At 32.2% G+C, this 14,295-nt stretch overlaps 2 protein-coding genes across 2 annotated transcripts; both read right to left on the reverse strand.

Annotated features, from left to right (window-relative positions):
- Positions 1-2,384: 2,384 nt before the first annotated feature.
- LOC139851665 (probable pyridoxal 5'-phosphate synthase subunit PDX1) lies at positions 2,385-4,330 on the reverse strand. The gene is made up of 2 exons (XM_071840762.1): positions 3,759-4,330; positions 2,385-2,957 (listed from the first exon to the last, which is right to left on the reverse strand). The coding sequence occupies exons 1-2, from the start codon at positions 4,267-4,269 to the stop codon at positions 2,542-2,544; spliced, it is 927 nt and encodes a 308-aa protein (XP_071696863.1). The 5' UTR covers positions 4,270-4,330; the 3' UTR covers positions 2,385-2,541.
- A 3,360-nt stretch (positions 4,331-7,690) lies between these two features.
- Positions 7,691-11,168, reverse strand: LOC139853113 (GDSL esterase/lipase CPRD49-like). Its single transcript, XM_071842488.1, has 6 exons — positions 11,058-11,168; positions 9,354-9,431; positions 8,869-9,009; positions 8,549-8,616; positions 8,332-8,472; positions 7,691-7,887 (listed from the first exon to the last, which is right to left on the reverse strand). The coding sequence occupies exons 1-6, from the start codon at positions 11,166-11,168 to the stop codon at positions 7,764-7,766; spliced, it is 663 nt and encodes a 220-aa protein (XP_071698589.1). The 3' UTR covers positions 7,691-7,763.
- Between the last annotated feature and the right edge of the window lie 3,127 nt (positions 11,169-14,295).

The raw sequence follows: 14,295 nt of genomic DNA on the forward strand, positions 1-14,295 counted from the left end.
TATCCTAACAACAAGTGAGGCTTCTTACATGTGCAATTGGGTCAGACTCTGCATTTTTGCTCTGTTTTTATTTGAAAAATGTCCTGCTGTTTTAACCACTCCACTGAAACTGGCAAGTAAAAAACGGGGAACAGAATATGATGTTTTGAATGATCCATTTTGATCTTACAGGTGTCAATTTGGACCAATTTAATCAAGAATGGTTGAATTAGGCTATATTGCATGTTTTACAAGTTAATTTGAATACTACAATACTGCAATTAACTAATAAGTTAACGAGTCAATTGGACATACAGATCACAAAGTAGTAAAATATTATCATCGTCACAAAGTTTTCTATAAATTACACTAAACTTTTTACTCTCAGTTATCAAATTGAATTTTTGTTAGTGGGCAATAATATATGTCTCCCGGCTACTTTAGCACATGTTAATCAAAATCAATTCAAAACACAATTCCTGTCTTAACGTATCCAAATCAACTTAATTTTTAACATAAAATATAATATCTTAAGTACATGCCTTCATTCCAAACATGAAAATTCAACATTTACACTTACAGATATTAAAATAGTGTGTTAAACAGAATAATTAAGAATTCAACAACCAACCAACGACAATAGTAAATTCCACAGAATAATTAAGAATTTAAAATTTATCTTTTGATTCCGAAAACTAAACTTTCCTATCCAGATAGGTGCGTTTGATAAAACTGAATGATTTAGCGTTGAATGGTTCAGAATTTGAATGATTCAAAGCCTTTGAATAAATTTTGTTCTGAATGAAAATAAGTTGTTTAATAATAATTTAAAATGAACGATATGAACTGAGTAAATTACCTTATTAACGTGTAACATGAATAAAAAATTCAATATAATTGTTGGCTAAGTGTTCAGGATATGATTTGAGGAGAATATTACGAAAAATTTAAGCTCTTAATGGTTAAGAAATTGTTTCAGCTATGAATGGTTCAGCACTGAATTATGAACCATTCAGCACCATATGTCATTCAGAAGTTAGAAACAAACGCGCTGAATGTTTAATGGTTCAGCATTCAGCGCTGAACCATTCCATTAAGAGGTAAACAAACACACCCTAAAACTTGCTGGTATTCGAGTGTTACCTTTCTGCTGTAAAATGTGGATTAACGTCTATTCAAAGTTTCCATTTTTAAATTTTGATGTTTGACCCATTTGCTTAAACGTTTGACAGAATAATTTATGGAGATTGAAAGACAGGGCTAACCGTTACTCCATTATTTAGATGTTAAATAGAGACATCTTCAAATAAATCGTTCTGTACACGATGAGATAACATGGTGCTATGCTGTTCACTATATGACCGTAATGTCATGCCATTATTACACGATGCTATATACATCATTAATAATTGTCAACAACCCAAACCATACAATGCCAATAACATCGAAAAGCATCCAAACATGTTCTGACCTACGTCCTACCAACAATGTCAATAACATCAAATGAAAACATGTTTTTTAATTTTTCACTTATTAGAGCACTCGGTGTCCATCCGTCGTTTTCGCCGTCGCCCAAAATCGACGCCGGGATCGACCGTCGGTCGACACCCGACCGCCGTCGCCGCCACCGTCGTTTTCCAGTGTCGAGCCGTCGACGGTGAAAAAAGTGACCGTTGCTGTTTTATTTTTTGAATTTTCTTTATTTTTCCTTTCCTTTTTTCATTTAATTTTTGCTGTTTTATTTTTGATGGCTTTTTTGTAGGTTTTTTTGGAGGTTAATGAAGGAGGAAGAAGGATAAAGAAGGAGGAGGAAGAAGAAGGAGGTGAAAATATGTGTGTTTATTTATATTTTTATTATTATATATTTACTCCTTCCTTATGTAAGCAGGTGAAAGTAGGAAGAAGAAGTATTCCTCTTTTTTTTTTTTTGGCCTTTTTAATAGGAATGCATTTTTTAATAATAATTGCATATGAATGTTTTTTAATAATAATAAAGGTATCATTTTTTAATAATAATAAACAGGTATGCAAATAATAGAGTAAATACTTTTTTTTTTTCTTTCTTTCAGGAATGCAATTTTTTTTTAATTAATGAAAGTTGTTTGTTATATATATTATTCATTTAATTATTTTAAATAACTAAATAAAATAATATAACTGAATTAAAAAATAAAAAATAAAAAATAAAAAATGGACACTGAAATTGACACTGAAATGGACATTGTGGACACCACCACCCATGACACAGTCAGTCAATTTCAACTTCTAAAAATGGACACTGAGAAATGGACACTGAAATGAACACGGACACCTCGTGCTTTTATAAACTAACATATAGGTTTTAACGTACATACACGTTAAACCTCTTTTATAAGCAACTTGTTCACATACACGACAAAACCAACATCATAAAATCAAGAATAATTTGCATACTGAACAAATACAAATATTCAACAACAGTTGTATATCTTGTTTGTTCAAACCATAAAACACTTTTACTAAAATCCCAGAGAGCCTAAATAAACCAAATTCATATAACCAACCATCCACTTAACATCTCCATCACTCAGATCGATTAGCATACCTTTCCACATTCTTGTCAAGGTTCAACCCAACCATCGCTTCACCCAACCCACAACTCACTTCAGCAAGCATTTTCGGGTCAGTGTAGTGTGTGACCGCTTGAACAATAGCACGTGCCCTGCGAGCTGGATCACCACTTTTGAACACACCCGACCCAACAAAAACACCATCACATCCTAACTGCATCATCAGAGCTGCATCAGCTGGTGTTGCAACACCACCGGCTGCAAACTGCACCACTGGGAGCCTTCCTAGTTGCTTTGTCTGCATCACCAAATCGTAAGGGGCTGCGATGTTCTTTGCAAAAGTGAACACTTCATCATCGTCCAAATTTGCAAGAACCCTGATGTCACCCATCACAGACCTCACATGTCTCACCGCTTCAATGATGTTACCTATAAATCAAAAGCAGTTTTATTGCAGTTGGCTTAAAACTAAACTGACCAAAATAACTAAGCGATAAAAACAAAATATGTATGTTATGACTTGAAACTGACCAAAATCCCGTCCCATCATAATATTTGAAAACATAAAAAGCAACTATTCTCTTTCGCATACTATACAAAGAAAAATCGTAAACCTGATATAGTAATATCAGGTCACTATACCTTCTTCCATAATTAGATAAAAGCATATGTAGAAACACCTTATTAGCCCAACCAAGGCATAACAAAATCACTTTTAAACATTAATTTAGCCTTATTTGACTAATTCCAAATTTGTCAACAAAAAATACCAAATCCAAACACAATCACCAGTCACCTGTCACCCACTTATTACTGTTATCGTTATCATCTATTATCTTATTTGATTACTCAATATCAACTACTCCTTTATCTATCAAACCATACATCCAAATACCAATTCTAAAGGAAAGTCGATATTCACACCACGGTTTTTGATTCGTATAACGAAGTTTCACATTATTTGAGCATAGTACAAATGAACATCTTAACAAGGTGAACTTTTTACAAATGAATTTGGTTACAATTAGCCTTTTCCTATTTAAGATAAAGTTTTTCAGAAACCCCAAATATTTGAATAAGTACTAGTATAACTTATTTTTTGCAATAGTAAATACTTGAATAAAACCCTTATTGCAGACATTAAATTAAAACCTAATTACATAATCAATCAATTGAACCAAATCACACCAAATTAACACAAAATTAAAAACAATCATCAAAAAAACATACCAGTTCCAGCCTCTCCTTTGGTCCTAATCATAGCAGCACCTTCACGAATTCTTCTCAAAGCTTCACCCAAATTCCTACACCCACAAACAAACGGAATCCTATAATTATGTTTATTAATATGATTAACGTCATCTGCCAACGTCAGCACTTCACTTTCATCCACGTAATCCACACCAATCGCTTCAAGTATTTGCGCTTCAACAAAATGCCCGATTCTCGCTTTCGCCATAACCGGAATCGTAACCGCCTGTTTTATTTCCTTAATTAACTGCGGGTCACTCATCCGTGCAACGCCGCCTTGTGCACGAATGTCTGCCGGCACACGTTCTAACGCCATCACTGCACATGCACCTGCTTCTTCTGCGATTCGTGCTTGTTCGGCGTTAACCACGTCCATGATGACGCCACCACGAAGCATTTGGGCGAGACCTACTTTGACGGAGTAAGTGGATGTTTTGCTTTCCGTTAACGCGCCGTTACCGTACACTGCGACAACTCCGGTTCCGTCCATGGTTAGGGGTTTGTTTGGGGTTTTGTGAGGGGAAATGAAATGGTGAGTTTTGGGTTTTGAAATGGTTTTTTTGGGTGGTTATATTGGGGGTGGGTGAAGACAGATATGAAAAGATTGGGCCATTGAAGATGTTGGTTTTTAATTGTGGTCCTTCTAGTTTATAAACTTAGCAAAAATGACACCAGAATTTATTTAACTCTTGTCATATTTTTTTTTTTTTTTTGAAAGGCAAACTCTTGTCATATTTACTATAGTATGCATTTTAAATAATTAAAATAGAATATTTATAAAATACATAATCCCTCAAAACATCAACCAAACAACACATAAAAAGGCAAATATTTATAAGTTACATGTACTTCCTAATCGTCGATTGCAATGAGACCCAACTCATAGACTTCTACATGTCAAAATCATTGGATGAAATATCGCCAACCACTTTATTATCATCTTCATCTAAATTCTTCAGATTATCGAGAATAGTTTTTTTTATACTAAATAAGTTTATCATGACGTCTTTTAAGCTCAATTGTTTTTCCCCAAAACATATTAAATATTATATATATTAAATGTTGTATAATTTTGAATATTGTGTAAAGTAATGTTGATTAGTTTGATACTAGGTTTTTTGCATGACACATACACATATTCAAGGCGAAGCTAAGCTTTCAAATTGTAGTTGCACGATATAAATATTTCCTTCGTTTCACTCAAGTGTCCGACACACAATTTTAGAAGTGTCACCAATTAGAACTTTTATCAATAATGTTTTGTTTCCGCTTACTTAAGTCTTTTCTGATCAGTTAAGTAATGAAGTTAACATTTTTATTGGATCAACTTAGAAAAACAATTTAAACATTTATAATAGGCAAATAGTGTATTGAAATGAACTATTACAATAAAGTTAAATTAACAAAAAACAAATTAACAACATACAATTTAGTAAGTATCAACCATGTTCCAAGTGAAGAGATTAAGATCACAAAATGTTAAATGCAAGATTTTGTGTTGAATATTTTGATTGATAATCATGGCCCAAAGGCCGGAAGGAAACACGGAAGCATTATCTATAAATTTAATGATTATCATCATTGTATGTTTCTCTGATTTTGCGCAGCTGAAAATAACGGTGTTCGAATCACACCTCATTATTTAATTATGTATCTATGTCAAAATTGTTATGCAAACATTATATTTCATAAATTTATATTATTATCTTGAATTTATAGATGTGATAGAGAAGTTTCTATAAGGTATTTATCAAGTGTATTTGATAATGTAAACAGAGGTTATAGTTATACTTATTTTATTCATATATTAAAAGGCAATTGCTTGGGCGATTGGCATCTTATTTTCTGGAACTAATAGTATAATTGATAGATTACCCTACTAAATTTTTTTCTACCTGTGAATTGATACTCCCCAGTTTAATTTGTTTTGTGTTTTCTTAATTGTATTCTGTTTGTTTATTTATGTGTGCTGCATAATTTTTAAGGGAAACAATAGAAAATGTAGGGGACTGCACGGTAATAAACAATACTTGAGGGTGTCATGAGAAACTTAACATCGTAATTTGAGAACTGAATAAGAATACGTGGCCCAAAGATTTCCAGTCACAGTTAAACCTTGATACTTAGGCTTTGTTGTTGAGTTATATTTTTAAAAGAAAAGAAATGAAGTGAAAAGAAAGTTTAGAGATTTAGTGTTTCCGAGTTTTTATTTGGAGAGAAAGAAAAAGAAGTTGAGAGATTATTTAGTGTAATTTTTTCTTTCAAATGATTCCTCTCAAAATGGAAGGATGCTTTTCCTTCCCTTTCATTTCACTTCTTTTCTTCCCCAAACAATCTCTAGAACAAACCTTGTGCAAACTACTTATTTGATGTACTTATATTTAATTTTAATACTATATTATACTGCTACAATACAAAATTGTGATATCTTTGTTTACTAGTACTAGTATATAGTACAGAGTAATAGTAAAGTAATAGTAATTTCCTAAACGATTACTGAAAACATTTCTTTTAGGGTAGTGATATATACACAACCAATTTTTACAAATACACAACCAAATATGTTTTACAGTGTTGTACTGTACAACACTGTAAAGCATGTTTGGTTGTGTATTTGTAAAAATTGGTTGTGTATATATCATCACCCTTTCTTTTAAGGCACACATCTAATGTGTACAACTCGAATATTCACTGACGTTTAATTTTAAATTGAATTTAATTTGAATTAAATAAAGTTATTATATATATTATGTATATTTTTTTTTGGACAGCGATTGGAATCACTCGAGGGGGACTAAACCACCCGTAGCGATCATCTCTCGTTTCGACTATGCCGATGCAGCGATAATAACCCCGCCCCCATCGCTGGCCGGGAAGAAACCTTGAAATCGATCCAAGGGCACGGCCAGTAAAACCCCCCCTCCCCTTTACCCCCCAAACGATAAGGAAAAGATGTCATGGGTGGATATACTTCATGGCAGAGATGAAATTATGTTTTTAATATGTAGTCAACGAGGGGTCGAACTCTTGACCTCCCCTAAAGGAGTCAGACCACCAACCGCTATATTAACACTTTTTGTAAAAAAAAAAAAAAAAAAAAAAATTGCTAACGACACATTGACAAAATAAACGACACATTAAATGTAAAAAAAAAAAAAAAAAAAAAAAAAAAAAACTTCTTCGTACAATATTAAATTACATATCAACTAAGACATCTTTACACTAGGCTATTACTATGGCAGTGTTGATAAAATTTCGGTAACATACTAATATGAAAAAACCAATATTTTTGAAAAAAGGCATATGAAAAAAAAATAAAAACCAATATGGCAATATAGTGGGTGCAAAAGTGAGGTGTTGATAATGTCAATTTTAGAGGTGCAAATGAAGGCAACGATTAGTGCCTCAAATTTCCCATCCATTATAACATCATTTCTTGCCACTTGATCAATCTTTGATTTCTTCATTGCTCAAACTCTATAAAAAAAAAAAGTTGCTTTTTTTGCATACTTTATTATGTCACGTTGATCTGAATAATCAACAATTTTGTCATAACTTAGAACAACGATTACAATCGAACACAAAAGATACCAGAACTGATCATCATAATAATTCAAATAAAACACTAAACTCGGATATAATATCTGATAACGATGACAAGAACCCGTCACTACAGGTCTACAGTACTCATTTAAATCACAGTTAAACACCCCCTGAATAAGTCATTATCTGTTACCACAGGTTTGTGTTTATTGTGTTTACTGGTATTATCTTGGTTTAATTAGTTGTATGGCATAATTCCATGTTGACTATTTTTTCTAAATTTATAAGTGCACGGGATTGAATAAAAATTCATAGTAACATATTATATGCCTGAAGAAGAAAGACTAAATGAATATTGTGCATGTGCAATGGCATTAAATGGTGTTTATATAATTGAACAGTTGTACTATTAGGTGGATTGATAACCTTTGATGTTAAATGCTAAGCAAACTCAGTAGGCAAAGCTTCTGGATGCAGACTCGGTTTCCAGTCGGATTCTGTAAGGACTTTTAGTATCTCTGTTGCCACGATATTGCTCCCAACAGGTGTTAAATGTATCCCATCTCTGTTTAAAAAAAAAAAAAAACAATTAGACAACCATGAACTGGTTTTAAAAAAAATACTGGAACAGAAAAAAGATCATATAAATCATATGAAAAGCCTGCTGGTGTACTGCTGGAGGTGGCAAAATGGGCAGGTTGGGTAATGAGTGAAAACAGACATATATCAAATTGGGTAATTTTGCTATGGGTTTAGCTTAGGTTGTCCGGAAATGCTTTATTTCCAAAACATTAATCTTTTTCTGTGAGTAATTAGTCAAAAAAAAAAAAAAAAAATTAATTACTTTCTATTCGCCTTTTGGCTATATGTATTTCATTCTTAAATGTTCTACTGGTTTTGGCAAATTAATACGTTAATGGAAAAGGAAATACTAGAAGCTAAGAGCCTAAGCACATATAAGGAGTATTATACGTGTGTGAATTGTGAGAGTATACGTAAGCATACTCACGTAAAGCACGTTGTTCGCCAATCACGATACTGCATAAATGCATCACAAAGATTTATAGCTTTAATCCCCATCTCTCGGGACATTTCAACACATGCCTCTGCATATTTTTGGAACACTTTAAGTTTGCGAACATTAACAGCACTGGTTAAATAAAATTATACAGTTATTAGTCGCAGTGAGAATTAAAAAAACGCAAGACATAGTTTAGCAATATTACCTTAAGAGTTGATCTTCATTAATGGGAGAAGCAGAAAGAAATATTATGCGTATCTTCTCCGAAAGGCTCTGGTTACAACAGGTAACAATATACAGTGTCATTTATAATACTCGCGTAGACATATATTGATATATATCATAACTAATTAATGGATTACAAGAAAATAATATAGTTGACCTTAACGAGTAACATGTTGTTTGATCTCAAACAATAATTATATTTATATCCATCTAGGTGAAATAAGAACCCTAACAACGATATTTGAACGAATTAATAAAATAAGATAAAATTTACCTTGAGATGGATCGCTTAAAATTTACCTTGAGATGGATCGCTATCTTCCTCATGTTTTCAACATACTCAGATAGAGGTACATGAGCATTTAGGCCATCTGGACGTGGGTCCACTGCATCGTTACCTCCAAAGTAAACTATAACCAGACTTGGTTGCACTGCATCATCCTATTTACTCACTAGAAAATTCATATATATCTAATTGCTTTTAAAATATACATCAAGGTTCTAAAAGTCGCTAGTTTGGGACTGGTCGGTCAAGACCAATTGTAATTTGTAAGGACTAATCTGTTAAGTCGAACACTAGTTAGACGTTGACCAACTTTGAGTTTGACCGTTTTGTTAACCAATTTTGACCTAATAAATTCAGCTTTGACCAACTCAGCACAACTCTTGACCAATTTTCACCAGTTGACTAGCGTTGATGACCGAAAGTTGATTGGCATTGACCAACTAGGCCTAACGATGCTTCGAAATGTTGACTAGTCAGCCAACTAAATTGAAAAAATTACCTTTGGAAAAACCTGATCCAGTACTTCCACGGCATTTCGTGAGTTCCAACCGCCATATCCTCTCACAAATATATCAACCTACACCATTTCCATACAAAGAGAATTTACGTGGAGATACAACAAATACTAATCTCATTCCACTGCAATACTTATCTTTCATTACTTTTATAATCTGGGCATGCTAAAAACACTTGTACATAAATAAAAGTCAACCACCCTCTAGAAATAACTACAACATGTATCATCATTTTATACACTAAATTAATTCTTAATGACAAACCTTAGGGTTATAATTAGAAAAATCCTATCCATTTATATATTTTAACACATCGATTATATTGCATACAAAAACGGATGTACATATAGTCGCAGGGCTGAAATGCCTTTTAACGTTTCAAAAACGTTAAAGAGGAGCTCATTAATTTGCAGTGCATTAGTAATGTCTCAGCAAAAAACAAAAATACATTTCAACTTGATCTCAGTGACTAAATATAAGTAAAGCGGCTTGGTATGAAAATTCTAAATTGGCATATCGGTCAAACAATAAGTTGTAGGTATGGTTAGCTCGTTTTCATTGATATACTCCTTAAAAGACATGGATCTCTTCTAAATGAGGGTTTCTTATTGTGTGTTATGGTTTACATAAGACATCAAACTATATCTGTGAAATTGCCTCAAATGCAATAAGAAATAGTGACTGACTTATAACTAGTTATTGTAAACTGATGCAGCAGGGTTTAAACTACAACACCTTTTTACCGTACAACAGCAAAATATTTTAACCGACACTTTTACCCTTCCTCAACCTGAATTTAAAAAGTTACAACCTAAATTTAGAAAAGTCAAAATATTTTGGTGATGTATAATGAGATAGTGTAAGATGATCTTCTTAAAGTATATCTTCGTTTCAAAGGTGCGCATAAAATTGAGTTAAAATTACATCCGGACCAAGATTGATGATCTGAGTGCACCACCTCATTTTTGTCATACATCACTAAAACAATTTTTAGACCATATTTCCATAAAGAAAAAATATATAATTTAATCATGTCGGCTCTATTTTTGAGTCAACAGTAAGCGTCGATTTATTGGCGTCTTAACTGTCGTTTAGAGTCTAAATTGAATTCCAGGCAGGATTTAAAACCCATGGAAATTTGTATCTACTATTTTCACGGTATCTCAATTTTATTTTTAAGTTTATTTTACTACTGTTTAAAAAAAATTCCTACTTACTGGTCAGAGGTCCACTCGGAAACAATCTCTTTATCCGTCGAATAGAGAGGGATGATTTTCTCTACTTTTGAGAGTGTTTCATTCTGGGTAGAGAAATGACTTATTTTTATTCTCGGATAGGGGAAGGATTGTCTACATGTCACCTCCCCATACACCACCTATATGGTATTAGGTTTTGTTGTTGTTGTTGTTGTTGTTGTATATATTTTCATCAAGGATAAAACAGAGAAAACAATTATTTTAGTGAGCATGACAGAAAGAAAACCCTCCAAACAGAACATTAAAGAAATAAAATGTAACAATTACTCCATTAGCATTAACAGAATGCCCCTTCAAATTAAAATTATTCCTGATTCCTGATACCACAAACACAATAACACTACGAAATTGAAACATGAAATTACAACGGAATGAATTGAACTAAACAAGAGCCAAAAGCAGATGAAAAAAGAAGAAAAGAATAGGACATACTTTACGAGAGTAGATGTGAGCAAGAATGGCACCCCAACCTTGATCACCGAAACTAAATTCAACAATTGAAGAACCGAATAACACGAATTGTGGTCTTCTTGGCCCAACCATTGTCAACGATTGAAACAAGTGACTATAGTGGTGTTATTTTATGGCATTTTCGTCTATTTCTGGAAACCATGTTGTACTTTTTAGCATTTTTGTTTGAACCACTATTTTTTTTTTTACATCATAGATCATTTCTTTCAACGATTCTCATCATTTGCACGTAACACAAACGTTCGGACAGAAAACCGAACCCGATCAACGGTACCCGGGAATACATCCATTCGGGCAGTGTTCCAGAGTAGAGGTCCGTGAACGAATCCGGTAAAACCTCCCTATAGGGTCAATATATACCACTATTATTGATGTTCAATTGTTTTTATAGAAAATCATGTCATCCCTAAGGATCAAACCCATGACCTCTCCCTATCCATGACACAAAATACATGTATTTTATGGCATTTTCCTCGATTTCTGGAAACCATGTTCTACTTTTTAGCGTTAATTTAATAATGATAAAATAATTACTCCCAATTAAAATTAATTAGATTTTTAAATTACGTTTTGCATATTATATCTCACTTTTTATCTTAGGTTGGATTTGATAAAACTGAATGATTTAACGCTGAATGGTTCATAATTTGAATGATTCAAAATTAGTTGTTTGATAATGATTTAACGCTGAATGATTCATAATCCGAATAAACTTGATTCTGAATGAAAATAAGATGTTTGATAATCATTTTGAATGAACGATATAAATTGGTCAAAATTAGCTTATTAACGTATTGCACGAATAAAAATGTTAATATACTTGTTTGTTAAGTGTTCTGGATATTATTTGAAAAAGATATTACAAAATTTTTTTAGGTGTTTAATGGTTAAAAAAGTGATTAAACTCTGAATGGTTCAACACTAAAACATCATGTCATTCAGAGGCCATAAACAAATGTTGGAAATCGGGTATGAATAGACTGTCTGGATTCGTTCTTGAATCGTGTGTTCACTTTCTCTATAAAGTATTTCGACCCTACGATTGCCTTGTGTAGTGACCCGAACTTTTTCATGTTTATATATATTAATTGAGATTGATATTTACATGATTAAATGTTTCCAACATATTAAGCAATCAAACTTGTTAAGACTTGATTAATTGAAATAGGTTTCATATAGACAATTGACTACCCAAGTTGACCGGTGATTCACGAACGTTAAAACTTGTAAAAACTATATGATGACATATATATGGTTATATATATAGTTAACATGATATTATGATAAGTAAACATATCATTAAGTATATTAACAATGAACTACATATGTAAAAACAAGACTACTAACTTAATGATTTTGAAACGAGACATATATGTAACGATTATCGTTGTAACGACATTTAATGTATATATATCATATTAAGAGATATTTGTACATCATAATATCATGATACTATAATAATTTAAAATCTTTTTTGATATTATAAACATTGGGTTAACAACATTTAACAAGATCGTTAACCTAAAGGTTTCAAAACAACATTTACATGTAACGACTAACGATGACTTAACGACTCAGTTAAAATGTATATACATGTAGTGTTTTAATATGTATTCATACACTTTTGAAAGACTTCAAGACACTTATCAAAATACTTCTACTTAACAAAAATGCTTACAATTACATCCTCGTTCAGTTTCATCAACAATTCTACTCATTCGTACTCGTACAATACACAGCTTTTAGATGTATGTACTATTGGTATATACACTCCAATGATCAGCTCTTAGCAGCCCATGTGAGTCACCTAACACATGTGGGAACCATCATTTGGCAACTAGCATGAAATATCTCATAAAATTACAAAAATATGAGTAATCATTCATGACTTATTTACATGAAAACAAAATTACATATCCTTTATATCTAATCCATACACCAACAACCAAAAATACCTACAAACACTTTCATTCTTCAATTTTCTTCATCTAATTGATCTCTCTCAAGTTCTATCTTCAAGTTCTAAGTGTTCTTCATAAATTCCAAAAGTTCTAGTTTCATAAAATCAAGAATACTTTCAAGTTTGCTAGCTCACTTCCAATCTTGTAAGGTGATCATCCAACCTCAAGAAATCTTTGTTTCTTACAGTAGGTTATCATTCTAATACAAGGTAATAATCATATTCAAACTTTGGTTCAATTTCTATAACTATAACAATCTTATTTCAAGTGATGATCTTACTTGAACTTGTTTTCGTGTCATGATTCTGCTTCAAGAACTTCGAGCCATCCAAGGATCCGTTGAAGCTAGATCCATTTTTCTCTTTTCCAGTAGGTTTATCCAAGGAACTTAAGGTAGTAATGATGTTCATAACATCATTCGATTCATACATATAAAGCTATCTTATTCGAAGGTTTAAACTTGTAATCACTAGAACATAGTTTAGTTAATTCTAAACTTGTTCGCAAACAAAAGTTAATCCTTCTAACTTGACTTTTAAAATCAACTAAACACATGTTCTATGTCTATATGATATGCTAACTTAATGATTTAAAACCTGAAAACACGAAAAACACCGTAAAACCGGATTTACGCCGTCGTAGTAACACCGCGGGCTGTTTTGGGTTAGTTAATTAAAAACTATGATAAACTTTGATTTAAAAGTTGTTATTCTGAGAAAATGATTTTTATTATGAACATGAAACTATATCCAAAAATTATGGTTAAACTCAAAGTGAAAGTATGTTTTCTAAAATGGTCATCTAGACGTCGTTCTTTCGACTGAAATGACTACCTTTACAAAAATGACTTGTAACTTATTTCTCCGACTATAAACCTATACTTTTCTGTTTAGATTCATAAAATAGAGTTCAATATGAAACCATAGCAATTTGATTCACTCAAAACGGATTTAAAATGAAGAAGTTATGGGTAAAACAAGATTGGATAATTTTTCTCATTTTAGCTACGTGAAAATTGGTAACAAATCTATTCCAACCATAACTTAATCAACTTGTATTGTATATTATGTAATCTTGAGATACCATAGACACGTATACAATGTTTCGACCTATCATGTCGACACATCTATATATATTTCGGAACAACCATAGACACTCTATATGTGAATGTTGGAGTTAGCTATACAGGGTTGAGGTTGATTCCAAAATATATATAGTTTGAGTTGTGATCAATACTG

This window comes from Rutidosis leptorrhynchoides, chromosome 6, assembly GCF_046630445.1.
Source record: "Rutidosis leptorrhynchoides isolate AG116_Rl617_1_P2 chromosome 6, CSIRO_AGI_Rlap_v1, whole genome shotgun sequence".
NCBI classification, from domain to species: domain Eukaryota; kingdom Viridiplantae; phylum Streptophyta; class Magnoliopsida; order Asterales; family Asteraceae; genus Rutidosis; species Rutidosis leptorrhynchoides.

Bases quoted from the DNA above. Each gene is read 5' to 3' on its own strand.
- LOC139853113 (XM_071842488.1), bottom strand. From the start codon at position 11,168: ATGGTTGGGCCAAGAAGACCACAATTCGTGTTATTCGGTTCTTCAATT. The intron at 9,010-9,353 runs GTAATTTTTTCA...GTGAGTAAATAG, and splicing joins TGGATCAGGTTTTTCCAAAG to GATGATGCAGTGCAACCAAG. The intron at 7,888-8,331 runs GTGAGTATGCTT...TTTTTTAAACAG, and splicing joins TGGCGAACAACGTGCTTTAC to AGATGGGATACATTTAACAC.
- LOC139851665 (XM_071840762.1), bottom strand. From the start codon at position 4,269: ATGGACGGAACCGGAGTTGTCGCAGTGTACGGTAACGGCGCGTTAACG. The intron at 2,958-3,758 runs GTATGTTTTTTT...TTTGATTTATAG, and splicing joins CAAAGGAGAGGCTGGAACTG to GTAACATCATTGAAGCGGTG.